Below are 27,532 nucleotides of genomic sequence, written 5' to 3' on the forward strand. Positions count from 1 at the left end.
CACCGAGCAACTGCACAAGATCCCAGGGGCTGCAGCACTTACCCAGGGTTGTGTTTCCACTGGGAAGATTGAGCCACAGCGAAAGCTAGTGGCTTTAAGAAACATGGTTTATTAACACATATTTACACCTGGAAATCTGCAGTGGACGGGGTACTGAACATTATACCCCAAGAAGAAGAAGAGTTTGGATTTGATATCCCGCTTTATCACTACCCGAAGGAGTTTCAAAGTGGCTCACATTCTCCTTTCCCTTCCTCCCCCACAACAAACACTCTCTGAGGTGAGTGGGGCTGAGAGACTTCAAAGAAGTGTGACTGGCCCAAGGTCACCCAGCAGCTGCATGTGGAGGAGCAGAGACTCGAACCCAGTTCACCAGATTACGAGTCTATCCCTCTTAACCACTACACCACACTGGCTCATAGCTTCAGCAAGCTTGGATCCAAAGCAACGGTCAGTAATGGCTCCCCGTCTCGTAGTGCAGCCTCCTCCAGCCACAGCCAAGATGACCTCCAGGCTCCACATGGACTTCTGGCCTGCCCAGCAGCTCTTAGAAGACTGACCTTTGCTCTTCTCCCCAGCACACCTCTTCGCACAAACCCAAGCTTCCTGGAAAACAACACTTTCCCCAGTAACATGCATAAGCCGCTTCAGGGATTCCTTGTCCGGCACAGTAGCTTGCATAATTTCCCCTTCCTATACCCAAATGTCAGCTAGATGCTGACATTCATTAATTTATTGGGTTTGACGGACAGGTGTCTCCCCACGAACTAGTAACAATATGGTGTGAAAGTAGTCTCAGAAGTGGAAAGCACTGTGGGTTTTGAATTACACTTGCTGCACCTGCCCTTCGGATACGATCGTAAGGTGCTTGCAACAGTGTGTGACAAAAGATGACACCCTTTGGAGCAGCCTTTCACTCCTCCCCAGGCACAAAAACAGAAGAAGAGGCAGGTCCTTCTGCTAAGCTGGCCACACCTATGCTGAGCTCCTTACCTGGAGGGCGGGCAGCATTAACATAGGGAAAAGGTTAAGAACTCAGCTGCTCAAGAAGAGCACAGGGAAAGAGCATTTGGCTTGGAAGAGGGTGAGGACGTGTGCGTGGTGAGTTTTGGAAGGGAAGCGAACCAGAAATATGTCTTCAACAACCACCGGTTCCAGTTTACCCAGCGGCATGAAGGTCCTGGCTACTTTCCCTGATATTCTGGCCATTCCTGAATTTGTAAGTATGATTTTCCGCTGTTAAAAACAGAACCTGGTAGCTAGGGCATTCCAGTGCAAGCCTAGGAACATTTACTTGGAGGAAGGTCCGGCTGTATCAAACAAGGCATTTCACCCTTGTGTGTCTTGGGATTGTGGCTTCTGCTTCTTAGTGACTTTCTGAGCAAAATTTCGAGATTTTCCCCCCAGGTTTGGTTAGCTCTCCCCCTTGTTCTCTCATTTACTGGAACATTTACTTTTCACTATGATCCCCTTCTTTAAAAACAGCAAATTAGACTGGTTATCAAATATTTTAAAAGGAGAACTGGGAAAGAAATGACCCCCAAAAACCAGATGTTGATGGGATTTGAGGTGTTTAAATTCTGCTTCTAAATGTTTTGCTTTGTTTCTGTGCACATATATATTTTAATTCTGAGAACATGCTAAGTCATTTGACCTTCAAGGATATACCCTGCCGCACAAATCCGTGCGTGGAAACAGGTGTACCCCGTGCAGGTGTGTGTAGCATTCAAGCAGCTAATTAGTCAGGTGAACTGGTGGCCTATGCAGTAGAGCAAATCTTCAAGGTCTGCTGAGCTTGCAGCTTACTGGGAAGGCATGGTGTGTTACTCTCTGGTATGAAGAGAACTGGCAGGTTACTCAGTTACTCTACTTCTCATGTGGATAAACATCCATAGTGCAAATGCAAAGGTTTGGGCAGTGTAGAGCTAGAAAAATGGCAGAGAATTAAGACTGCTTCTGTCCATTGCTATTTTGCAGGCGGGATCCAGTTAATCGCTGGCAAATTCAGAATGCACAATAAAAGGGGATTTGTGCTGTTGCTAAAAAAAACACAGTTTTGTTGCGCAACAATAACAACCATGTTTTGTGGTTAGGAAAGTGATGGTAAATGCAGATGTTCCAAGTGTCCCGGTTTCGGATTTGATCCTGGAATGTCCCTATTTTCCTTTGGGTGTCCTTATTTTCGTTGGAGAAGTGTTGGAGGCTATGGAGTTATCCAACTGCCCAGCCGTCTGAAGGCAATCCTGTATAGGGAAGATTTTTTTTAATGTTTAATGTTTTATTATGTTTTCATATATGTTGGAAGCTTCCCAGAGTGCTGGGGCAACCCAATATGACGTGTGGGGTATAAATAGTATAATTATCATTATGGAATGGGACGTCCCTATTTTCATAGGAGAATTGTTGGAGGGTATAGAAATGCATCGGAAAGTGTGGATTGCTGAGGTGATGTCATATAACCTCCCCACAAACTAATTGGAACAAACGCTCAATAACAATGGATGTTGTATCACCTACCTGCAAATTTTGTGCAAGCAAACAAGAATTAATGAATGCTCAAGTTTGGAAGAGACTTAAGTGATAGTGAGGGGTTAAGCAGGAATGGCAACTCATCCAGCTCTTACAGTAGCTAACTTAATTTACAGTTAAATCCTCTAATATTAGCCTCATTGAGTTCAATGAAGAACATGGCTATTGCAGCCTTAGGGGACAATGCTCCCTTTCCAGAACTTTCCATGCCAGAAAAGTGTTTATTGCACTGTCATCTAGCCCTTCTTTCAAGATGCTCAGAGTGGCGGCGTTCTCTCTTTCATTCATCATCACGACAACCCTGTGAGGTAAGCTTAGGAGGAGAGTGTGTGATTGGTCAGCCAGTGAGCTTCATGGCTGAGGGAGACTAAACCTGAGATTCCAACACATTATCTATTACAGATGAACAGTTGGGTTCTACTTGGGCCTTGAGCAGTGTGAAACAGGCGGAAATTTTGGCACCAAAGTGGAAATGTCGCAGCTATTGATTTTTGATCTGTTGTGTTACATGTCTGAGGTACGGGAGCTCAGCTGAATGGGAGCCCCAGGACTGCTTGAAGAGCTCATTACATCTGCCTGTTATTTTACCTAAACATTTGTGCTTCTTATCAAGGCTGCTAATACACTATACCTTTAAAACACATTCAGAGCACTTTCTTTCCCTTCAAGAATTCAGGATACTGTAGTTGACCACACACACACACCCTGAGCTGCAATTCCTAGTGATCCTTAACACACTACAGTGTCCAGAATTCTTTGAGCAATGTGCTTTAAAGGTAAAGTCTGTACACAGTTCTATGTGCCTACCTCTGTTGCAGCCACCAGATGTGGTTTAAACAATACATGATTGTTTATTCATTATTTGGCACCTTTTCAGCTATAAAAGGTCCATGTATGGTTTGGGGTAGAGCCAAGGTATATGTGTGGAGGCCTAACAATTTGCCCTCATACTGATCCCCCACCGCTGTCCAATTTAAGGCCATTTTAGATATGACAAATAACCACACAGGAATGCTAGTTGTGTGATTATTGTCACATCTGCTTTGGCCCTTAAAACAAACCCTCCCCCATATAAAATGATAAGAGAGGAAATGAATGAATGGAATCCAACCATCTTACATATGTATATAAAGAAACTAGGCATAACAGATTGCTTGCTGCTAAAAGGAAATGGATTTGCATATGTATCTACGTTTTCTTTTACAAGCTATACTGTATATTGTTTGATATTGTTTATGCTATGATTTCAGAGGTACCGGCAATTTGTATATTGGTTTAAGGAACTAGATTTGTATTTCTTTGAGAAACGGAGGGCATAACGGCCAACTCCTAGAGGCCTAGGTCCTTTTCTGCCCTCCTTGCCAATAAAATATTTGAGGGGACCACACACCCCATAGTGGATGAGCATTGCCTTTCAAATAGTGTGTGTGCTTGTCTTGTACATGTCTTGTGATCGATTATGGTCGTGAGCCTTACCTGCCCCCCCCCAAATATTTTATTCAAGTTGCTACCCCTGTCGGAGGGCTCTGTTAAATGTGAGCACAGAGAGGTTTAATGGAGGAAGGTAGGTGCTTCACCCAGCAGTTTAGCAAGCTCTGTTAAACCTTGACGCAGGCTTGGCTTGTTGCAGGAGGGGTGGCAGAAATGCTTGGGGCAACCTGTTAAAGGGTGGGTGAAGTGTGTAATAGTTGGGGGGGGGAGTTGGGGGGGAAGTGGCGATTGCCAAATGAGTATGTGGGGTTGGTGAGCAGAGGCAGCAAGGGTGGCAAACCCTAGTTAAACATACATTTTTTTTAAGAGAGAAGGTGAACTATCATATCAAAGGTTTTGCATTAATATATCTTAGGAATATTGAATGGTTTATATAGCAGGATGTGTGACATTATTTGCTATCCTTGATAATATTTCTATTATTATTTAAAGTTTGTATGGCCATAAAAAGTAAAATGAAAAGAAAGGGATTCCTCCATTGAACCTGCTGTCAACAGCTGGTGAGACTGAGTTGAATAGATGGAGATCTTTGGTCTAAGCCAAGGGGCTGGAAGATCAGACTTCGGGAGCTCTCTCTGCAGAAGTCCTATGTCACATCTAGTTTGGCTCTAACCACCGAGTCAGCACAGTGTTTAGCCATTCCTTTCATTGGAGGAATCCCCCACCAGCAGATCCGGGTCCACTTGGCTACTGCTACAACAGGTTAAACTTTGGGGAAATTCCAGCACCTTTGCCAGTGCTTTTCTCTTGGGTTGCTAGGGGTTGGGATGGGCTAGTGGAATATCTGCTTAATGTTGTCACCTCTGCGGACAGCACCTGGAGCTTTAACATCTGGACAGCATGCAGAAATTGGGTTTTTGTGTGTTTTCTGATTGGAAGCTGCCATCTTGGGTGAGCACCTCTCTCTGTTTTTGCACAATTGTCTAAGTGACTTCTGTGTTTGTTTTTTTCTTTTTTCTTTAAATACAGCCACCCTAACCCTAGCTTTGCACTGTAAGAGTAAAGTAGGGCATTTCTACGCTGCTTTGGGGTGTGATCTTGCTGTCAAATGGACGTGTGCACTCCTTTGCAGAGTCCTCCATTTGTAGGGCGACTGGAGGGCAGTCCTCTATTCTGAAGGATTACCCAGCCCTAATCTGATTTAAGGACAGAAACACCTAAGGAAGGAAGCAAACACGTTATCTGGACACAGTTTTCCCCACTGTGATGCAATGTATTGTGTTTCTATTTAAATGAGAGCAATTATTTTGAAATTTGCATCTATGCATACAGACCCTCCAAGCATGGGCGTAGCCAGGCCTTTTATAGGGGGACGGGGCAGAACCTCAGTGAGCTATGTATTTTTTATTGATTTTTATTTATTATGGGGGGCAGCTGTCCATCCCTGCCCCCCCATGTCTACTCCCATGCCTCCAACCTCCCCTATTTTCTAATGCACATTGCCAGCAATCAGCCGAGTGGGTAAGGCCAAACCAGCATTTGATGCAGCCCCACTGTCTTTTACTTAGAAGGACCAGGATCACACCCTCTGAGGACTGTAGATTTGATTGCTCCACTTTACTTTTGTTACATGTAGGAAGATGGGAAAGGGACCAAGAGGTTACAATGCATTTCTGGAGGGCAAAACAAATCTAGTTATCATCCTGGCAATCCTGTAAATTTATTTTAATGACCTCTTAAATGGTTTTTATGGCTTGAGAGCCCCACACAATACACAGAGAAAGGAATGCAGAGCTAAAAGCAAACTCAAAACAGGTCTGCCTTTTCTGAGAAAGGGAGATTGGCTGGAGGGAGGAAAGATCTGTGCCAAATGGGTGAAGAGTTTTATGTCTGCCTTAGGTCACGGGGGTGTCCCCCCATGTCTCTATTACATCTTCCTATAACCTGGGGCCTTCCAGGTGTTGCTGGACTACAACTCCCATGAGTCCTAGCCTGCATGGCCTATATGGCCAGGGATGATGGGAGTTGTAGTCCAACATTGTTTATAGGACCCTAGCTAATGAACTTGGAAAAGTTCTGAGAAGAAAGGTGTCTCTGGAATGTACGAAATGCACAGCAACACCCATCCTAGAGAGAGAGAAAGGGCAAGAGAGACTTTCTGGAGGGTAAGAGCAAAAAGATGACCAATCTGTGTACCTGTTGCAACAGCCCAAAGGTTCCAGCACACCCAGTTCTGTTTCCCTCTCTTAAGCAAACTGATAAAAAACAGCGGAGACCTATTGTGGAGATAGCAAGAACTAAAGCTGGCGCAGGTGTTGCCCACCCAAGGAAAGATTAGGGAATGGGTGCAGAAATTTTGCAGCTTAAAATCAACTTCCCACCCAGTTGACACAATAGCAGAGAATCTGATAGGGAGGGGAGATTAAGCAGAGGGTGGTGGCGAGGGAGAGAGGAGAGCCCAGTGGCTCCAGAGCTGGAGGGGAGGGGAAAGGAGGATTAATGGCCCGGTTGCTCTGCATTGTGCAGTGGTTGCCAGAAACCTGTTAAACCAGGCTGCCTGCCAGGGAACAGAGATTCCAGTCGCCCGCCTGCAGCATGTAAAAAGAAGAAGAAAAATATTAGAAAGCAGTTGAAAGGGTTGGGGGGTTTGTCCATCCCTTGCGTAACTGCAAAGCCCTCCCTCCCTCCCTCCCTCCCTCAGGGACCTCTGTCTCTGTCCCCGGCCAGCTAACCCAGAAAGGGATATTGGGATTGTGGTGTGCAGCTGAATGAAAAGGTCAGTGTCCAGTGTGAGGCAGCTGTGAAGAAGGCAAATTCCACGGGAGGGTTCATGAAGGAAAGGTGGCAAAAAATCTAACTTCCAATATCTCAAGGCCTTTATACAAATCTGTGGCGTGTGACCACACTTGGAATGGTATGTTGTAGAGTTGTGGTCTCCTCACCTCAGAAAGGATATTGCGGAGCTGGGAAATGGCAACCAAAAATGATCAGGGGTGGGGTGGGGTGGAGCAACTCCCTTATGAGGGAAAGCTACTGCATTTGGATTTTTTTAGTTTACGGAAAAGGAGACTGAGACAGAATGTGATAAGAGGTGTGCGAGATTATACACAGGCTGATTCTGGACACATCAAAGAAGCGTTTCAGTTAAATGTGTTGTAAACTTTGTATGAAGGAATGCGGGTGGCTCTGTGGGTTAAACCACAGAGCCTAGCGCTTGCTGATCAGAAGGTCGGCGGTTCAAATCCCCGTGACAGTGTGAGCTCCCGTTGCTCGGTCCCTGCTCCTGCCAACCTAGCAATTCAAAAGCACGTCAAAGTGCAAGTAGATAAATAGGTACCGCTCCGGTGGGAAGGTAAACGGCGTTTCCGTGCACTGCTCTGGTTTGCCAGAAGCGGCTTAGTCATGCTGGCCACATGACCCAGAAGCTGTACGCCGGCTCCCTCGGCCAATAAAGTGAGATGAGCGCCGCAACCCCAGAGTCGGCCACGACTGGACCTAATGGGTCCCTTTACCTTTACCTTTAAACTTTGCATGAGAAATCAGGTTGGCAAAAACGGAACTCCACAGCACAGTGTTACAATGCATAAACAACACATGTAAAGTGCTTTTTCTTTGCCAATGTAGCTGAGTCCATGGAAAAGCAGGTGGAGGAAGTTTTTTCTCCCTTTCCCATATTGCTAGAACCTGGGGCCATCAAATAAAGATGAATGGTGGGAAATTCACGACGGGGAAAAGGAATTCGCTCTTCACACAGCAGAAAAGCAAATAATGTGATTTGCCACCACAAGGTGTGGTGGTGGCTACCAGCTGGGAAGGTTTAAAAAGGGGACTAGACAAATTCGTGGAGGATAAGACTATCTGTGGCTACTAGTTGTGAGGAAGCTTTGTTGACTTCACTGGCAGAGACAGCATGGCTCTTAATGCAGGTTGCTGGGAAACCCAGATAGAAGAGGGCTGTTTTGGGCTTCCATGGTCATCTGACTGGAAACAGTAGGAATCAGGGTGCTCATTTATATAGGCTTTTGGTCTGATTCAGCACAGCTCTTCTTAAATTCTCAATCTCTAAATGAGGCTCTGGTTGAACATCTTAATGTGGCCACGTGTGAAGTTATAGGAGAGGGGAGAAGCTCAAGCCTAGTGAGGAAGCACCATTTTCTGGCCTCATAGCTTAGTTGGCATAAAAACAGGGGACAAAATGGCCTCCGGGACAGAGTGGTTGCACCAGAGAATTGACACAGAGTAAAACAAAAAGTTTAAGCTTGCAGTAGCTACCTGGTGGCCCTCCAGATTTTGATGGAATTCAATTCTTATTTGAATTTGAATTCAAATTCAATTCTGGCTATTGTCCATGCTTGATCAAGTTGGAATCCAAAAGAGGAGACTGAGAAGAGATATGATAGCCATCTTCAAATATCTCAAGGACAGTCACATGGACGATACAGCAAGCTTTTCTCTCTCTCCTGCTGTTGAGGGCAGGACTCAAACCCATGGCTTCAAATTACAAGAAAGGAGAGTCAGACTAAACACCAGGAAGAACTTTCTGACAGTAACAACTGTTTGACAGTGGAACATTCTTCCTTCAGAGGGTGTGAACTCTCCACCATTGGATGTTTTTATGCAGAGGTTGAATGGCCATCTGTCAGGGATGCTTTAGCTGAGATTCCTTCAATACAGGGGGTTGGATAACCCTTGAGATCCCTTCCAACTGTACAGTTCTATGATTCGATAAACATCTGGAGAACCAAAGGTTCCCTACTCCTCCTGTTCCAGAGACCTCCATCAGTGAAGCGACCTTTGTTTAAGAAGAAGCTTCCATTCACTGAATTTTCTCTCGCAAATCCCCCAAACGTATATAGCATTGCCCAGAAATGTCTTGGGAAGCCCCCGTTCACCTTGCCATGTGTCATTCTGTCCTGATTCTACCCTCCTCACTGCACTCGTCATAGAATCGTAAAATTCTAGTCCACTGTAATGCAGGAATCTCAACGAAAGCATCCATGTGAGATGGCCATCAAACTCTGCTTAAGAACCTCCAGTGGAGTCCACCACCTTCCAAGGAAGTCCATTCCACTGTTGAACAGTCATACGTCGTGACATCCCAGACACCCATTGAATTAGGAGATTTGGCTGCATGCCTAAGCTGGGGAAGAAGGTGTCAGTGTCAAGCAACCTATGCCCATTTCTAAGAGAACTTTGTATGCCTGTCTGAAGCAGCGATGTAGCTAGCCGCTTGGGTGCCTGGTGCTGCAAGCGCGTCCTGCAGCTGGGGGTGGGGCAAGCTGCCAAGGGGGCGGGCGAGCCAAGGCAGGGCACGCTACATGGAGCCTCTCCGCAGCCTCCCCCTCAGCTGTAGGGCGGCTGAGGTGGTGAGCAGACGCAAGCCCCACATGAAAAAGCAGTGCGGTGGAGATGTAAGGAAAAGGAAAGAACATATTGTCATATGTGGTGGGAATGCAAATGCATTTTTTAAAAATTGGGAAATGATATACAATGAATTGGAAAAAAAATGTTTAAAATGAATTTTGTCAAACACCCTGAAGCCTTTTTGTTAGGAATCTCAAATCAAGAGCTACCAAAAGAAAAATGGACATTATTTATGTATGCTACAACAACGGCAAGAATCTTGATTGCACAATATTGGAAGATGGAAGAAATTCCATCAAAGGAACAATGGCAGGAAAAGCTGATGAACTATGCAGAACTGGCTAAGTTAACAGACAACCTACGAGAGGACAAAAAGGACTTCAAAAGAGTCTGGGAACCATTTACAGTTTATTTGCAGAAACAACAGAATGGACTGGATTCACTGGTGGGATTTGAATAAACTATCACAACTTCATTTGAGTAACAGATATTTTAGAGAAATGATAAGGGTTTTTATTTTTGTCTCGGAAAAGCAGGATACGATAATTAAAACTAAATAACTCAGCAGAGGGGGAGTTGAGGGACGTCCAGAGGAGGGGAGGGAGAATAATTGTAAATAAAATGATGAATGAGATTTGTATCATTAATTGTTCTAAAATTCAATAAATATTCCAAAAAGGAAAAAAAAGAAAAGAAAAAGCAGCATGGAGCTTGCAGGCAGCCTCCCCCCAGGAGAGACGCATGACTCAGGCACGCTGTAGGCCCCACAGTGAGACACACAGTGCCCCCCGCCTCACCTAGCTACCAGGAAGGGGGTGCAGTTGGTGCGGGAGTTATCCCCCCCAAAGTGTTATGACCCCTTTTTTAAAAAAAACCCACACAGATATTTTTGCCATTTTGTCACCCCCCTCAGTGATGACACCCAGGACAGCCTGTACCCCTGCATCCCCCTTCCTACGCCACTGGTCTGACGTATTCATTGCTAGCAAATGAATCAACCTGCCCATGATCTGGCAACATGCCCTGCAGCAGATATTACGCTTGTTTCCCTATAACCCAGAGAGTTGTCCCTGCATTTGACACCAGTCATTCTTGTCATACCACGTCACTCAGAAGTTTCCAAATTCAGCACATAGCTGGGTAAAAGCAGCCCAGTCCAGTTTGTGTGTTGAGTCAAAGCACAGTGTTGCACAAGAAGAGGTGCTACGGTCACAGGGAAGCTCTAGAACTGGATACAAATTCATACCATAACATGGAGCATCTGTAACATGAAAGAGCCCTCGGGACCATAAAATACTAAAAAGAATTTATTGTTGCCTAGGCCAGGCTTCGCCAGCCTGCTACCCTCCAGATAGGTTGGCCTGCAGGACCCATCAGCCCCAAAGAGCATGGCCAATGGTAATGGATGATGGGAGCTGTAGTCTAGCAACTTCTGGAGGTTGGGAAAGGCACTAAAGGAAACCTTCAGGTAGAGCACCTGCAGCCACGAAGGCTTATGCTGTAATAAGACTGTCACTCTTAAGGTGCAAAAGGACATGGTTCCCATAATTCATCATCCCTGACCACTGGTCCTGCTAGCCAGGGATGATGGGAGTAGTAGTCCAAAAACAGCTGGAGATCTAAGTTTGGGAAACCCTGATCTAGAAGAACAGCAGCCCTGGGTTCTCCTCTTCTAAGACAAGATGTATGGTGTGATCAGGATGTCCTTCTGAAGACTGTTTGCCTGCACACCAAAGCCCAGTGAATCAGGGCAGGGGGATCTGGATGCTCTTACCTAGCTTCCACCAACCTGGTGCCCTCCGGATGTTTCAGACTGGGGCTGATGGGAGTTGTGGTCCAAAACACCTGGAGGGCACCTGGTTGGCAAAGGCTGATCTTAATGATGTACTGTCTTGGAAGTGGCCGATGGGGCTTGTGAGCCTGGGAAGGTAGTCGATCTAGGAGAAGGAAAACTGTGATCCTAAACCTGCCTTGCAGAACATCTCCGAGACAAGAAAAGGTTTTAAGGAGTAATCCCAGCACAAATCCTGAGTGAAGTCCCTAAGGCAGTTGGATGACGTCTTCTATGCCTCCTTCCGGCAACTCCTGCAGCCAAGCTGGTGCCAAATCTATTGCTCTGCTTTCCTTTAGACCCCATCAGCGAGTCTTGTCATCTGGGCAGCCCAGGACCTCCACACACACTGCACAGGCTTCCATCCTGGGAAGGGCACCTTTGTGGTTTGACGTCACCCCTGGAGGTACACTCCATTGTCTCTTGAGACCGTCAGACTAATTCCAGCAACAAAAGCAACATTGTCTTGGAACCAACAGACATTGCCTTACCCTTCAGCACCTCACAAAAGAAAGAAAGGAAAAGGAACGTTCTTTGTTATTTCCCCATTTCCACACCAAGGGTTTCCCTGAGTTGCCTCCCTCTCTCCCAGCTGCTGGCCACGGCTGGGGGTGCCTTTCTGCCTGCAGTATTCATTAACTCCGTATTTGCTCTGCCTTGCGCTGGCTTCTCGGGTAATGTGTTGATAAATTGACCATTGCAGATTCCTCTGCAGTGGATTTGCATGTGGTTTAAAAATAGCTGCTGCTTGAATGTACTCAGCAACGATTCCTCTCCGGGGGTGGGGTGGGATGGGAAGGGAACCAACTTCTCTCCCCATCCCTGCTGCCCAGAATTAACTTCTAAAGAGGATCGAACCCTCAGTAATTATGAACTGCATCCTTAACACGCCTTTAAATCATGTGGATGGCATCTCCTCCATGTGTGCAACTGTACGTGTTGCAGGGGCATCTCTACAAATGTTAGGATGCAAGAGGTAGACAACGTGGTGGCTTCCATATATTGGTGGTGGGCTCAACTCCCATGATCCTCAGTCAGCATGGCCAATAGCCAGGGATGATGGAAATTGTAGCTCAGTATTATTGAGGGACGGAGGGGACGTGGGTGGTGCTGTGGGTTAAACCACAAAGCCTAGGACTTGCCAATCAGAAGGTCAGTGGTTCGAATCCCCACAAAGGGGTGAGCTCCCGTTGCTCAGTCCCTGCTCCTGCCAACCTAGCAGTTCGAAAGCATGTCAAAGTGCAAGTAGATAAATAGGTACCGCTCCGGCAGGAAGGTAAACGGCGTTTCCGTGCGCTGCTCTTGTTTGCCAGAAGCGGCTTAGTCATGCTGGCCAAGTGACCCGGAAGCTGTACGCCGGCTCCCTCGGCCAATAAAGCGAGATGAGTGCCGCAACCCCAGAGTCGGTCACGACTGGACCTAATGGTCAGGGGTCCCTTTCTATTGAGGGATGGGTTCATGTTGGCTACCCTGAGGGATAAGGGCCATAGTTCAGTGGCAGAAGGTGCTTGGTTCAACCCCCAGTATCTCCACCTAGGTCTAGGAAGTCCCCTGCCTGAAATACTGAAGAACCACTTCCACTCAGTAAGTATAGGCAAGTGTTTCCCAAATTTGGATCTCCAGCTGTTTTCAGACTACAACTCCCATCATCCCTAGCCAGCAGGACCAGTGGCCAGGGATGATGGGAGTTCTAGTCCAAAAACAGCTGGAGACCCAAGTTTGGGAAACACTGGTATGTAGACAATACTGAACTAGATCAGTGGTCTAATTCAGCCAAAGGCAGCTCCTATGCTGTTATAAGGAACACGTGTAAAGTGAAGAGGAGGAGCTCCCGTCTTGATGCCACTCCCCTTCTACATGCATGTTTCAGATGCTCAGTAGTTGCTCCCATTGCTGATGATTCACACGTGAGAGGGAGGTAGCAGTCGTCGGCACCCGTCTGTCTCGAAAGACAATGGAGTGCGCCTCCATGGGGTAAAGTCAAACTGCTGGAGAATCAGAGCGCCTGCTGTGGCTGCAGAGACTAGTGATTCGTATCTGCTGCCTCCTGTGTTGTTTTTGCTGCGTTAGCAACACTGAAGTGACCGCATTGGGGTGCAAGCCTGGGCAGTGTGCATGGAGGTCTTAGACTGCCCAGATGACAAGGCTCGCTGATGGGGTCTAAAGGAAAGCAGAGCAACACATTCGGCACCAGCTTGGCTGCAGGAGTTGCCGGAAGGAGGCGTACAAGGCGCCACCCAACTACTTCAGATTTGCGTAGGGTTTACTCCTTAGCCTTTTCTTCTCCATGTTCAGATTTTTCCTTGGGGTTTACTCCCAAAGCCTTTCCGAGAGCCAGTGTGGTGTGGTGGTTAAGAGCGGTAAATTTGTAATCTGGTGAACCGGTTTCGCGTCTCCGCTCCTCCACATGCAGCTGCTGGGTGACCTTGGGCCAGTCACACTTCTCTGAAGTCTCTCAGCCCCACTCATCTCACAGAGTGTTTGTTGTGGGGGAGGAAGGGAAAGAAGGATGTTAGCCGCTTTGAGACTCCTGAAGGGGAGTGAAAGGCGGGATATCAAATCCAAACTCTTCTTTTTCTTCTTCTTTCTCATCAATGAGTATACTGTATTTTTCGCTCTATAAGACGCACCAGACCACAAGACACACCTAGTTTTTGGAGGAGGAAAACAATCAAAAAAATATTCTGAATCTCAGAAGGCAGAACAGCAAGAGGGATTGCTGCGCAGTGAAAGCAGGAATCCCTCTTGCTGTTCTGGCTTCTGGGTTAGCTGTGCAGCCTGCATTCGCTCCATAAGATGCACACACACTTCCCCTTACTTTTTAGGAGGGAAAAAGTGAGTCTTATAGAGCAAAAAATACGGTAATTGCAAGGCAGCAGAATTTTAGGTCCAGAGTATTCCTTCTCCTAGACGGACTACCTTCCCAGTTTTACAAGCCCCATCTGCCCCTGAGAGGTAGCAGTAGGCTTGGAGTAGCCCCATACATTGTAGAGGGCTCCCTCTCTAAAGTTTTTTCTGTACTTCTAAAGTAGAGAGAGAACATTCCAGTCAGTCTAATGAGGACTAAGCATTCACAGTGGCCACAGAATGCTGAACCCCTAATAAGGTGAGATGAGGCAGTTACCTCAGGGCAGCAGCCTGCGGGCAGCTGGGTGAGGCAACAAGTCTGGCCTCTGTAGGGACTGCCTTCCTCCTCCAGCTAGTGTACCCACAACTGTGCAACTGTTAAGCCATGTGCTCCCAGGTCAAGAAACTCAGGACCACTTGGGAGCAGAGAGTGCCATCGAGGTACATTTTAGTAGCATTGATGAAATATTCTACTGTGTTGCTTTAAAAAATCCAACCCTCTTCACCAGGAAAGAAACTTAAAACCTGGATTGCCTGGGGCTGCTGCGCTCTGCCTCACCTGAGAAATGGTGGGCCAGCTTCTGTTTCCATACAAACAAGAAAGCACTTTTCCTATTTAGTTAGTTTGTCAGCTCTTGAAAACGGTACCTGGGTTGGATCTGTGGAGTGGGGTTTGGGACGGGGCCTGGTGCTGTTGCTGATTGTGAGGGATGGGCAAGTCTTTATCAGTTTTGGTTTCTCTCTGTTTTCCATTTTTCCAGTTAAATAAATTCAGTTCTCCACATTTCCATGTGAGTTTGGTTTTTCAATAAATAAATCAGGCATTGCGAAAATCCATCTGAATTTTAGTGCAATTTTCTCCTAATATACACATTTTTGTGTGCCATTTTGTATGCAATTTCCATTAAATATAATGCATTTGTTTGAATTATATTTCACTAATATATGCATTTTTAATGGACACTTTACCCTCCAATATACATTTTTGTACATGTTACATGGTTGGAGAACTGCATTGCAAAATTGTGAAGTGTGAATTTTGAAGGAAGGCTGCATTTCCATTTGTGTATTGTCTCAGAAAATGTGAATTAAATAGGTTTGCCTATTGAATTTCTCTCTCACCCAACCCCACCTATTGCATGGAAAAATTCAGAGTGATTTTTATTTTAATATGAGCCTATTTAACTGGCAGTTCCTGAAACAACATGTGAGCTGAGTTCCAACTTCCCTTTGGAATATGTCCCCCTCCGGGTTTTGCAATGCAGCTTGCCAACCATGCGATGTACATGAAGATGCATATCTGGTGAGACTATTGTGCAACATGCACAACATGTATCAGGGGAAAGTACTTACAGAAATAGGTATGTTTTTTAATGATAGACTGATGTGGAAATGTTGAGAACTGAAGTTAGGAAAAAGAAGAAACTGGTGCCACCTTCAGACCAATGCTGTGAGGCTGCTTTGCCTGTGACACCATTAAATGAATGAATGGGCAAGGCTTTAGCTCCCTGTGTATGCAGAAGGTCTCAGGTTAAATCCTTGGCATCTATAGGTACGGCTGGGAGAGACCCGTGCCTGGAACTCTGAAGAGCTGCTGTCGTCCACTCAGACAGCCATGAGTTGGATTAACCAATAGGCACCTTCCTGTGCTCCCAGTTTGCCTTTGCAGCCAAAACATATGTCTTCTCTCCAGTGCACACGTCTGCATAAAGAGAGGTGCAAAAACAAAAACAAATTTGCAGTCCATGCTCACTCGCTTTTAAAATACGTCTTTCATTTTACTGACAATGAAACAGTAAGCAAAACAAAAATGAAACTAGACCAACTCAACAATGAGTTGTTGACATGGCACAAATAGGGTTGCCATATTTTTTTAAAATGTGAAAATCCGGACACATAAGTTGTCCAGCTCCCTCCCCCCCCTTTTGCCAAAGTTGATGAACTATTTGTTTGTTTGTTTGGGGAGGGGAAAGTGGTAGGACTTTTTCTTCTTTGGGCCACAGCTTGTGATCTTCATTGCAAACACTAAAAAAAGAAAAAGACATTTTTGAGATTTTCTTAAAAAAAGAAGAAGCCAAATAAAAAATGATACTTTCTCATGGGTTGCCATACGTCCGGGTTTCCCCAGACATTTTAACCAGCAAATGAAAATTTCTGGACGCTGCTTTTGACAGCCGATCCCGTCTATGTCCGGGAAATTCCAGACGTATGGCAGTGCTAGAATGACATTAGCAAGATGGACCTGATGGCTCCTGAAAAAGTATTACAGCCTAAAAGCAGACAGTGGCAGAAATGAGAAAGTGGTGAGCTGACAGTAATTTTGTGTGCATGTGCACATGAAGAAATACACAGGCTTTGTTTCACTTGGATGTGGGGGTTCAGCCTGTGTCCAGAAGTCCAGATGTTGCTGGACTAGAATTCCCATCACCCTGACCATTAGTCATGCTGGCTGGGACTGAGGGAATTCAAGAATATCTAGACAATCACAGGATATCTGCTCCTAGCAGTAATTCTGGAAGGTGAGTATGCGAAAAGGGACTAGTCCCCATCGGTACCTTTCTATCCAGTGCTCTTAATATGCAGCACTTTTAAATCAACTGATGCTGCAGTCCTATACAGTGGTACCTCAGGTTACATACACTTCAGGTTACATACGCTTCAGGTTACAGACTCCGCTAACCCAGAAATAGTACCTCGGGTTAAGAACTTTGCTTCAGGATGAGATCAGAAATCGTGCTCCGGCGGCGTGGCAGCAGCAGGAGGCCCCATTAGCTAAAGTGGTGCTTCAGGTTAAGAACAGTTTCAGGTTAAGAACAGACCTCCAGAACGAATTAAGTTCTTAACCCGAGGTACCACTCACTGTACACACCTATCTGAGAGTAAGTACACTTTAATTCAGTGGAGCTTACTTCTCAGCAGACATTGTGCTGTAAAGCTCTACCTGCTTGAATTGTCAATTAAAGCCCTGCTTTTTATAGTTTCTGCCCTTCTTAGGAGAGCATCATCCCCGCCCCCAGTATTTAGGTAACACCAAGTTATTATGCATGGTGTAGAGCAGGAGTCAGTAAACTTTTTCAGCAGGGAACCAGTCCACAGTCCCTCAGACCTTGTGAGGGGCCGGACTCACTCTCTCTCTCTCTCTCTCATTCATATATATATATATATATATGCTTTCGTAGATTTTCACGGGTACAGGAATGCAAGTTTTGGTGTCCTCGGGTGTCTTCCCGTGTAAAAGTTGGGGTGTCTAGGCGACGTTTCGACGAGGTCTCACTCGTCATCTTCAGGCTGGTGCTTTCGGCTTCTTGTTACTGGAACAGAGCGGGATCTCAATGTTTGAGTTCCTATAAATACTGTAGAGGGGGTGTGGTGTCTAGCCTCCAATGTTCTGGGCAGAGAGGAAGTTCCCAGGCTAGTGTGCCTTTTCTTCTTTTGTTCCTTAATTACTTGAGAGATGCCTTGAGTGATTTCTTGAGTGATATCCTGAGTACCACTTAGGTGGGTCATTAGGTGTGGATTAGTTGCTAAAGTCTTTGTGTCTTGACCTCTTGAACTTTGTGAAGAGTTTTCCTGAGAAGATGGCTGTATTGCACTTAGTTGTGCTTTGGCTTGGCTTCGTGTATAGGGGCGAGCTGTGGTTTTGTGGCTTGTGTCAGCCAGATCTGTGTAGGGATTGCAGGGGGGTGCAGCATCCGGAGGTGCCACCATGGATTGGCTACTGGATGGTGTCAGTAATTCATCTGTGGAGAGGGTCTGGGTTTGGGTCTGGTGTGGTTGATCAACCACACCAGACCCAAACCCAGACCCTCTCCACAGATGAATTACTGACACCATCCAGTAGCCAATCCATGGTGGCACCTCCGGATGCTGCACCCCCCTGCAATCCCTACACAGATCTGGCTGACACAAGCCACAAAACCACAGCTCGCCCCTATACACGAAGCCAAGCCAAAGCACAACTAAGTGCAATACAGCCATCTTCTCAGGAAAACTCTTCACAAAGTTCAAGAGGTCAAGACACAAAGACTTTAGCAACTAATCCACACCTAATGACCCACCTAAGTGGTACTCAGGATATCACTCAAGAAATCACTCAAGGCATCTCTCAAGTAATTAAGGAACAAAAGAAGAAAAGGCACACTAGCCTGGGAACTTCCTCTCTGCCCAGAACATTGGAGGCTAGACACCACACCCCCTCTACAGTATTTATAGGAACTCAAACATTGAGATCCCGCTCTGTTCCAGTAACAAGAAGCCGAAAGCACCAGCCTGAAGATGACGAGTGAGACCTCGTCGAAACGTCGCCTAGACACCCCAACTTTTACACGGGAAGACACCCGAGGACACCAAAACTTGCATATATATATATATATATTTGCTTTCGTAGATTTTCACGGGTACAGGAATGCAGGTTTGGTGTCCTCGGGTGTCTTCCCGTGTAAAAGTTGGGGTGTCTAGGCGACGTTTCGACGAGGTCTCACTCGTCATCTTCAGGCTGGTGCTTTCGGCTTCTTGTTACTGGAACAGAGCGGGATCTCAATGTTTGAGTTCCTATAAATACTGTAGAGGGGGTGTGGTGTCTAGCCTCCAATGTTCTGGGCAGAGAGGAAGTTCCCAGGCTAGTGTGCCTTTTCTTCTTTTGTTCCTTAATTACTTGAGAGATACCTTGAGTGATTTCTTGAGTGATATCCTGAGTACCACTTAGGTGGGTCATTAGGTGTGGATTAGTTGCTAAAGTCTTTGTGTCTTGACCTCTTGAACTTTGTGAAGAGTTTTCCTGAGAAGATGGCTGTATTGCACTTAGTTGTGCTTTGGCTTGGCTTCGTGTATAGGGGCGAGCTGTGGTTTTGTGGCTTGTGTCAGCCAGATCTGTGTAGGGATTGCAGGGGGGTGCAGCATCCGGAGGTGCCACCATGGATTGGCTACTGGATGGTGTCAGTAATTCATCTGTGGAGAGGGTCTGGGTTTGGGTCTGGTGTGTATATATATATATGGGAATGAATGAATTCCTATGCCCCACAAATAACCCAGAGATGCATTTTAAATAAAAGCACACATCCTGCTGATGCAAACACACCAGGCAGACCCCACAAATAACCCAGAGGTGTATTTTAAATAAAAGGACACGTTCTACTCATGCAAAAACACGCTGATTCCTGGACCGTCCATGGGCCAGATTGAGAAGGCGATTGGGCCAGATCCGTCCACCGGGCCTTAGTTTGCCTACCTAAGGTGTAGAGAAAGTTGGTAGAGATATATTTTTCTCCCTCTCTCATGGACATCCAACAAAGTTGAATGTTGGAAGATTCAGGACAGACAATAGAAAGTACTTCTTCATATAACACATAGTTCAGCTTTGGAATTCGGTCCCCAAAGAAGTAGTGATGGTGATTAATGTGGAGTGGGCAGATTCACAGAGGATAAAGCCATCAAAGGCAATGCTCTACATACATTGTCAGAGGCATTATGCCTCTGAATACCAACTGCTGGGGATCATAACTGGGGAGAGTACTGTTGTGCCCAGTTCGGGCTTCTGGGCTTCCCACAGCCATCTAGTTGGCCGCTGTGAGAACAGGATGCTTGGCTAGATGGTCCATTGGTTCCAGTAGTTGCTGGTGCCCATAGAGACTGGTAGAGCAGAAGACTTAGAACCCAGTTGTAGTTAGAGTCAATGACAGTCAGAGCTGGATGATTCTAGTTTTGACCCTATTGAGTTCTATCATGGTAACACTGAGAGTAAGGAGAAGGAAACTGATAGGGAGGAATATACTGGGTGTACGTAAGAAGGCAGGCAGGTGGAGGCTGGTTAAGGGCAGTGTTTGGTGGGACAGTACCCCATTTTCCCCAATGGACCCCCTTCCACTATTTCTTCTTACGTTTTTATCAGCTAACTAGGAAAAGTAAGAACTCCCATGAAACACCTGCCTGAGCCTCATTGTGTACTCTGACAGCATATACTCTCAAATCAAAAAGATCTGAGAGAAGATCGTAGAAGTAGCTAGTTTATTTCAGAAAAATCAAGTAATATTTACATAATTACAAGACATGGTGTGAAAGGAGGGAACATAGCCAAGGCACAACACAGGGACTGCAAAAAAGCTAATTTCAAAAGTCTTACTTTAAGGCTGTTCGATGCATTTTGCTGTTCCCTAAAGAGTCTTACCCAATAGACTATTTCTGAGTTTTCCCGATGAGAAAGAGAAGAAAGAGCTTTCCTGCCCCAAAGCCAGAGAAGTTCTGGCGGAGAAAGCTAATTCAGTATATTATTTTCTCTAGACTTCTAGAGATTTCCGATGGGCTTATGCGTCACAGATAACAAAGAAAGGAACTAAGTTCAACATTCTTTAACAAGGAACTATTAATGTCATCAAAAGCCTGATCTGGGAATATTGGCTTCCCCAGTGTCTTCCAAACAATAGATTTCCTTTAATTTCCAAAACAAAATCCTTAACTCTTAGGTCTTGGGGTTGACACCTCCCTCCCCATTGTCTTTGGAATTGCCCGGCCATGAACTGCTTTAAATTTTCCTCACTCCCCAGAATGTTCCATCTCATCTTCATTCATTTATATCTCAAACTGAAAATATTAACGGAACTATTGTTACTAGAGAATCTGCTAGAATGAATCCTTTATCTTCTGTTATCTTTTTTCCTGCGTATACAAATGTGGTAGAAGACTAATTTATATGAGCGCAAGTTCTGCGACTGACAGAAAGATAGCTTAGTTTGAAAACAAAGCAAAAAGGGCAGAGGTAAAAATCATGACAGCAAATCTAGCTTGAGAGGAAAATAAATCTACCACACCTTTTTAACATATGCTGTTACGAGAGATTGGCAGCGATATATATAGACATCAGGAGTCAGGTGATGCTGAAACAAGAGAGCAAAGGTTTTGGCGGCTAAAATGAATCTTATTTCCTTTCATCTATATTAATGTGCAATATGGGCAAAAATTGGGGCCAGACAGGACAGTCACCTTATTACCGGCTCCTGTAAATTTAACAGGAACAAGATATAATATTAGCAGGTGCTAGTGTAGATCTCTAAGTTTCATCTCCCCCTCCCCACATATTCTGCATTTTTTAGTTGCATTTCTTTTGTAAACAATCAAGATGTATATAAATTTTGTGAAGTAGCATTAAATTGTTAGAGGCAAAGGTTGGCTTCTGGTCGCTTGGCAACCCGATTTGCCGCAATGTTTTGCGTTGCTGGCTGGCAATGTTCGTTCAGGGCTTCTGTATGTTTGCCAGCTGAGCATGGCAAGGTGAGAAACATTTGAAAGCTGGGCTGGGCAGCTGTTCCAGGTCCTTTCATGCCAATATGTTTGTGGAAGGAGGGGCAGCTCCTGGCTATGATATTACTGGTCCTCTCCTCCAATGCACACTGGCCAGGGATGTTTGGCACCCCACCCCAGCATTGCGCCTTTAGTTCTAAGAATAGTTACATTTGTACGGAGAGGCGTGGCAATCTCCAGCAGCTGGAGGGATGCCAGAAGCTGAGCGCTGCCTTTTGCCTTACTGGCGCTACTCTCACACTTCCCTCTTGGTACCTCTTACTTATCACCAACACCACTGTCAATGCTAATGGCAATCTCGGTTCTCTGAGTGCTGTTCCTTCAGAAGTCAAAACAGCACCAACCCACTGAGTCGTTAATGCGCATAACAATTGACCGTTGTGCACATTTACCAGCCTATTGGGGATTATGCAGAATGACCAGAGAATATACAAAATTCATTTAATATATGCCTATTTCCCAAGGTCTGTAGGAACAGATGTATATTTACCAGGAAATGTGCACAGTTCCCTCTTAATGGAAGGATTAAGTGCACATTCACCATGAGACGTGGTGAAAGTGCACAATGGCTGGTTGCTATGCACAGTAACTGCTCAACTCACACATATAGAGAGGGAGGGAAAGAGAGGGAGGAACAGCCACTCTTGGGTTTGAACATCTATGCACCTAAAAGCATATGGCATTTTGTAAGCACTGAGAACATATTTTAATCTAGAAATTAAAATTCTCTCTTCCGCTCTGCATAGGCATCTTAGTGAGAGTGTGTATACATGCAAATGGACACCAAATACTAGTGTACTAATCTCATTCCATTTCCACCTATATTGCTGAATATGTTTTGAGTTGCATTTATTCCAGATTGGATATAAGATCTTTCTAACAACACTTACATTTTATTTTATTTTAAATGTTTACAATTTATTTATTCCATTTTTAAACCATCCGTTTAGATACCAGGATGGTTGACAACATTAAAAAAACCACACCACTATAAAATTAGAATATCCATATAATAACAATAACTAAAACAACTGTTAAAAACTCTTTTATTATATATAGGTTTCAACTAGATGACCCTTAGGCCACATTCCAACTTTGAAATTCTCTGATACTATGATATCAATGTATAGATACAGCAGCAGATTTCTCCAATAACCTAAAACTTTACCAGACTACCATTGCCTCTCAAAGGCCTGGATAAAAAACAAGCAATTGGCGTTGACAAGAAATATATCTATTTCCTCTGTAAACATGTTGGAGGGGGACTTTAGGGTTGTATTGAGTGCTCCTGGGAAGCATGGATCTATTGGTGGCAAGCAAACCTCGATTTCTAATAGTAGTAAGTCATTTGTTGATAGGGGCCCAGCAGTACTTATATTGTCAAAGCTGGGAAGCAAAATTGCTGTTGCAAAACTTGTTGGATGCAGAGGAATTGTGGGAGGCACAAGCTGGGGAACCCCCAGGGGAAGAAGGCTCAGAGCCAGGGGATTGGTGGTGGGACAACAATGAGTGGACAGAGGGAAAAGAGGGAGAAGACTGGGAGGAGGAGGTGTCAGAAGCTGAAGAGGTAACAGGGTTTAGTGAGCTGGGAGAGTCTGTGGCAGAGAGCAGTTCAGAAACAAGGGCAGAAACTGAATCAGGAGGGTAGGATGAGGGAGGCAGAGATGAGTCTGCCTGGAGAAGAGGCATAGACATCTCCCTCTTCTGCTGCAATGTGTTCTCCTGCTCCCTGGTCTCCCAGAACCAGGAAAAGCACACTATCCAAAACAATATGTGAATTGAATCGCAGCCATCCTTCAAAATGTGCACTTCTCTGCATTTTGCAATGGAGTTGTCCGGCCAAGTAATTTGTACGAAAACTGAGGTCTTCCAGAACAGATCTGATTAACCGTTGTAAGGGCTGCTGACTGAACTATTTTTATTACATTTTATTGTAGGTTTTTGGCGGCCTAGTCTGGATCCTGGTGGCTTCCACGAAAGTTTATATTCCAATGAGTCAAGGCTGGGTGATGTTCGTCTCAGTGTTTTGCTTTGTAATTTCAACATTGCTTTTGTTCCTATATATGTGTGGCGCTCATGGAGGGAAGTCAGCTTGGGTTGCTGTGGTAAGTCTCTTTGGAGAGATTAAAATACCAGTATACTCCCCTCCCCCAGCCCCAAATACAGTGCTATTTAACCATGCATCAGGTGTCACATCATCTAAATTTTGGTGGGATAAGCAGAGGAAAAGGGTGCCATAAAACTGGAGTTTAAACAAATTACAGTTTCCAGTGTTCAAACACAAAACAGGAAACTGTGCTTTGTGTAAAAATGGAAGCCAGTGCTTCTAAACTCCTCCCTGCGGCTGTGAAGTGCAGTGTGTGGGCCAGAGTGTGAGCACTGTGGGGTGCTTCTCATTATATTAGAACCAGCCTTAGAATGCCATGAGAAATACATTTAAACAGAGCCCAAAGTACCCACTCACAGAGAAGGCTACTGCCAAATCTTAATATGAGTCGCTGCTCTGGATTTGGGATCCATTTAGTTCTGAGGCATGCCCAGTTCAGAGGCCCTGGCAGATTCTTGTCCAGAAGTGCGTGATCCTTGCATGCTTTTGAAAAGCATGGCACTGACTCTGCTCAGAATACAGCATTCCTCTCCTCCTGGATACAAACTCTCCCTCTAAAGCTGTTAGTCATGGCAGCGTATCCTATAAAACAGCCACTAAGCAAAACAAACTTCTCACCAGTGTCAGGTGTTCTCTGGCACAGGGATACGGTGGGGACACCTTCTCTTGCGCTGGTCTTAGGGTCTTTGTGTTGTTTTCTTTTCCAGGATGCTTTCTACCAGGTAATTGCTTCTCTCTTCTACCTGAGTGCGTCAGTTGTGCAAGCCTTTACTACCTATCAGCTGAAATCTTATCCGGATCATTTTAAATACTACCAAATAGATATTGCAGCAGTGGTGAGTATATGTCCTCGCTTACAATACACACACACACACACACACACACACACACACACACACACACACACACACTGTATATCTATCTATCTATCTATCTATCTATCTATCTATCTATCATCTATCTATCTATCTGTCTATCTATCTATCTATCTATCTATCTATCTATCTATCTATCTATCATCTATCTATCTATCTATCTATCTATCTATCTATCTATCTATATCTATCTATCTATCATCTATCTATCTATCATCTCTCTCTCTCTCTCTCTCTCTCTCTCTCTCTCTCTCTCTCTCTCTCTATCATCTATCTATCTATATCTATCTATCATCTAATCATCTTCTTCTTTGGCGATCACTCGTAGCCAAGTAAGATTGTCTTCCATAAACATGGTTTTAACAATGAGTCCGTAAGTGACTGTGGAGGCCAATTCTGGATCCACACGTCCTTCCACAGTGGGGACATTGGTTTCCGGACGGGAGTTGATCACGGTATGGATTTGCCCAAATGACTTGTGAAAACTGCAGAGGACAAGTACCTTCTTAAAGAAGCATCACTGCCTTCCCTGGGGCAAAGGATGAATTGCCTCTGCCATGACACATGTGTGAAATCATCTGAAAACAATATATGCTGCCTATATGTTTGTTTCCATTTGCATGCAAGTGTGTGGTGTAGTGGACTAGGACCTGGGAGAACAGGGTTCGAATTCCCATTCAGCCATGAAGCTCACTGGGTGGGCTTGGACCATATAGATTCACAAGTGACATTGAATTAAAGAACAGCATTGACAAAGTGACCAATCAAAGTAAATGATATAACTCCAGTCTCCCTCAGCCCATCTAGTTGTGTTACAAATCTACAGGAGCCGGGTTGCCCCCCAAGATTGGGGGGCCGGTGTGTGTGTGACATCATACACGCCATGGGTCACGTGACATCACACACGTCTTCCAATGCCAGACCAGCCTGGCCTAGTGGAAGTCTGCACCAGCCTGCATGGGGTTGGGAGATGCTGTGCAGGCCGGTTAGACCTTGTTTGGTGGTTCGGTCTACTCTGCCACCTCAATATTTGGGGGCTGAGCCCCCTGAGAAAGAATATTGAGAGGGCTGATGAAAACCTCTGCCCCCTAGAGTTGGCATGCCTGTACAAATCCAAGTCCCTAGCATCATAGAGCAATAAAAATTCATAGTTGCCAATCTTAAGGCAGTAAACACTTATTCCTGTTAAGTTGTGGGTGAACATATCAGCGATTCTTCATACAGCGATTCTTCATACAGCTCTTGTTTATTCAGAAGCCAGAACAGAACTGAACTGAAGAGCTCAGTTAGCCTGCTTATATAGAGCTCCAGAACACGTAACTGTAGCAACTTTCTAAAACTATCCAATCACTGAACGTCACTTTTGATCCTTCATTTGCATAACTATCTACAGTATCCCCCTGCTCGCCCAGGGTGAGAACTTCAGTACATAACAAGTCCTTTAGCAAAGCTCACAAAGCGAGGCAGATAGCAACCAAAAAGCAAGAAATACCTTTAAAACACCTTTAAAACACAACACACCTTTGATATCAATCTAAGGGGTTGGACATTTCCAATTCTAACCCGCCCCACCCCTGGTCAATTTTACAGTTGTTATGAGGAGACCCACCTAAAACATGGGGCTATGAATCACCATAATCCACCTGGAAGGGGGAAATAGGAGCGACTGGGACCCCAGCTCTTTTAGTGGGATCCGTGACACAGTTCCAGTCTTGATTTGCCAAGACAATTTACTGCCTTGCTCTAGTTTAGGTGGTATGGCTGCTTTTCTGCCGTTCTAATCATAACACCACAGTCCCCAGGAACCTTATCAAAAGTGGCATGAAGGGTCCAAGCTGCTTGTAAAGGAGAGACACAGTCCTGGCACAATGTCATTCTTTTTGATCCATCATGGCTGCCCTATCATGCCTGTATAGGGTACCATAAGTGCCGGGTGTGATGCATACGCAGGGCCTAGCAGGGCCCAGGGGAACAAAGGCTGCATACCTGAGGTAGGCCGGGCAAGAGACAAGAGCAAGCACAGCAATACACACAGTAATGTGGGAAAAGATATTACGGAGAGATGCTCAGGATTGCTCATGAACTAGTTTTAGCAAATCAACACACTGAACCCTCTTTGTTTCTCTTCTAGGTTTTTGCCTATGCAGTCACATTGACATATGTGATCCACATGGTGTTCTCGCTGCTGAGATGGAAGTCCTCTTAAAAAAATAAATAAATCTCTGAATGTCTTTTTAAATTTGATTTTTGCAGGTGTATTTGGTCAGTCACTCTCTAAGCGTATCTAAAGGATTGTCTTTCTTTGGAAAATTTGTATACACAACAGTGTACTTTTATTGTATGCCGACGAAAAAATAAACAAATCCCTGTGCATCTCTTTTTAGCTTAACTCCCACCCCACTCCCTCCCCAAGTCTTGGTCAGATAGCTTGCGGAACCGAGGAAACTGGGAATATCTCTTAAATATATTTGTATTAAAAATGTCTTTTATGTAAATGGAGGTAAGGTTTGTACAATAAAAAGCTTCAAGTAAATTGTCTGCTGTTCTCTTTTTCTAAAAAAAAATGTTTTCCCACCTCCTGCATGAGCAGTGTGAGGAGGCCAACTTCACGGGTAACACAAAATTATTTGATGTGAGGGCTCATCCACACTCCTGTTTGTCCTAAGATTTTGAGTCATGGGTCTGAGATGTCCGTCCGCTTCTCCTGGGAAATCCCACTGTTTACTGCTGAGTTGGAACAAACATCAGTCGGGTTTTCTGCATATTGGTGTTTGTTCCGATTCAGCAGTAAACAGCGGGTTTTCCTAGGGATGAAAAAAGAACCTCTCATACCTTTGACTATAAAACTCGGGGACTGACAGACATGCAGATGAGCCCTGGGATAAACAAAAGCAGATTGCAAAGAGCTCCAAAAGGACGTCTCCAAACTGGGTGAATGGGCAACAAAATGGCAAAAGCCAGTTCGATATAAGTAAGAGGAAAGTGAGGCGCCTTGGGACCAGAAAAGCATGACTTCAAATATATGCTGATGAACGTAAAATGACATAAGAAAGGCGCATCAAGTCCAGCATGCTGTTCTCAAAGTGGCCAGCTAGATGCCTCTGGGGAGCCCAAAAGTGCAACAGGATGTGTGATTCTCAGCAAGTGGAATCCAGAGGCAAAATGCCTCTGACTGTGGAGGCAGAACATGGTTGTTGTGATTAGCAGCCATTGGTAGCCTTATCTTCCATGAAACCATCCAATGCTCTTCTATAG

General features: G+C 45.1%; 1 protein-coding gene and 1 long non-coding RNA gene across 2 annotated transcripts; both read left to right on the forward strand.

Annotated features, from left to right (window-relative positions):
- The first annotated feature begins 931 nt into the window (after window positions 1-931).
- On the forward strand, window positions 932-26,810 carry MAL (mal, T cell differentiation protein (MAL blood group)). Its single transcript, XM_083733893.1, has 4 exons — window positions 932-1,219; window positions 23,233-23,400; window positions 24,110-24,238; window positions 26,409-26,810. Exons 1-4 carry the CDS (start codon window positions 1,133-1,135, stop codon window positions 26,481-26,483), a joined length of 459 nt encoding a protein of 152 aa, XP_083590019.1. The 5' UTR covers window positions 932-1,132; the 3' UTR covers window positions 26,484-26,810.
- On the forward strand, window positions 16,379-19,293 carry LOC310842240. Its single transcript, XR_014563029.1, has 3 exons — window positions 16,379-16,632; window positions 16,881-17,049; window positions 19,235-19,293. It is a non-coding gene; the product is annotated as an uncharacterized lncRNA (long non-coding RNA).
- Window positions 26,811-27,532: the final 722 nt, after the last annotated feature.

This window comes from Podarcis gaigeae, assembly GCF_964106915.1.
Source record: "Podarcis gaigeae genome assembly, chromosome: 3".
NCBI classification, from domain to species: Eukaryota; Metazoa; Chordata; class Lepidosauria; order Squamata; family Lacertidae; genus Podarcis; species Podarcis gaigeae.

What these genes read in the sequence shown, in the direction of transcription:
- MAL (XM_083733893.1), top strand. Translation starts at nt 1,133, where the DNA reads ATGTCTTCAACAACCACCGGTTCCAGTTTACCCAGCGGCATGAAGGTC. An exon ending in TTCTGGCCATTCCTGAATTT is followed by an intron (nt 1,220 to 23,232) that starts GTAAGTATGATT and finishes ATTTTATTGTAG; the next exon opens with GTTTTTGGCGGCCTAGTCTG. An exon ending in AGTCAGCTTGGGTTGCTGTG is followed by an intron (nt 23,401 to 24,109) that starts GTAAGTCTCTTT and finishes TTTCTTTTCCAG; the next exon opens with GATGCTTTCTACCAGGTAAT.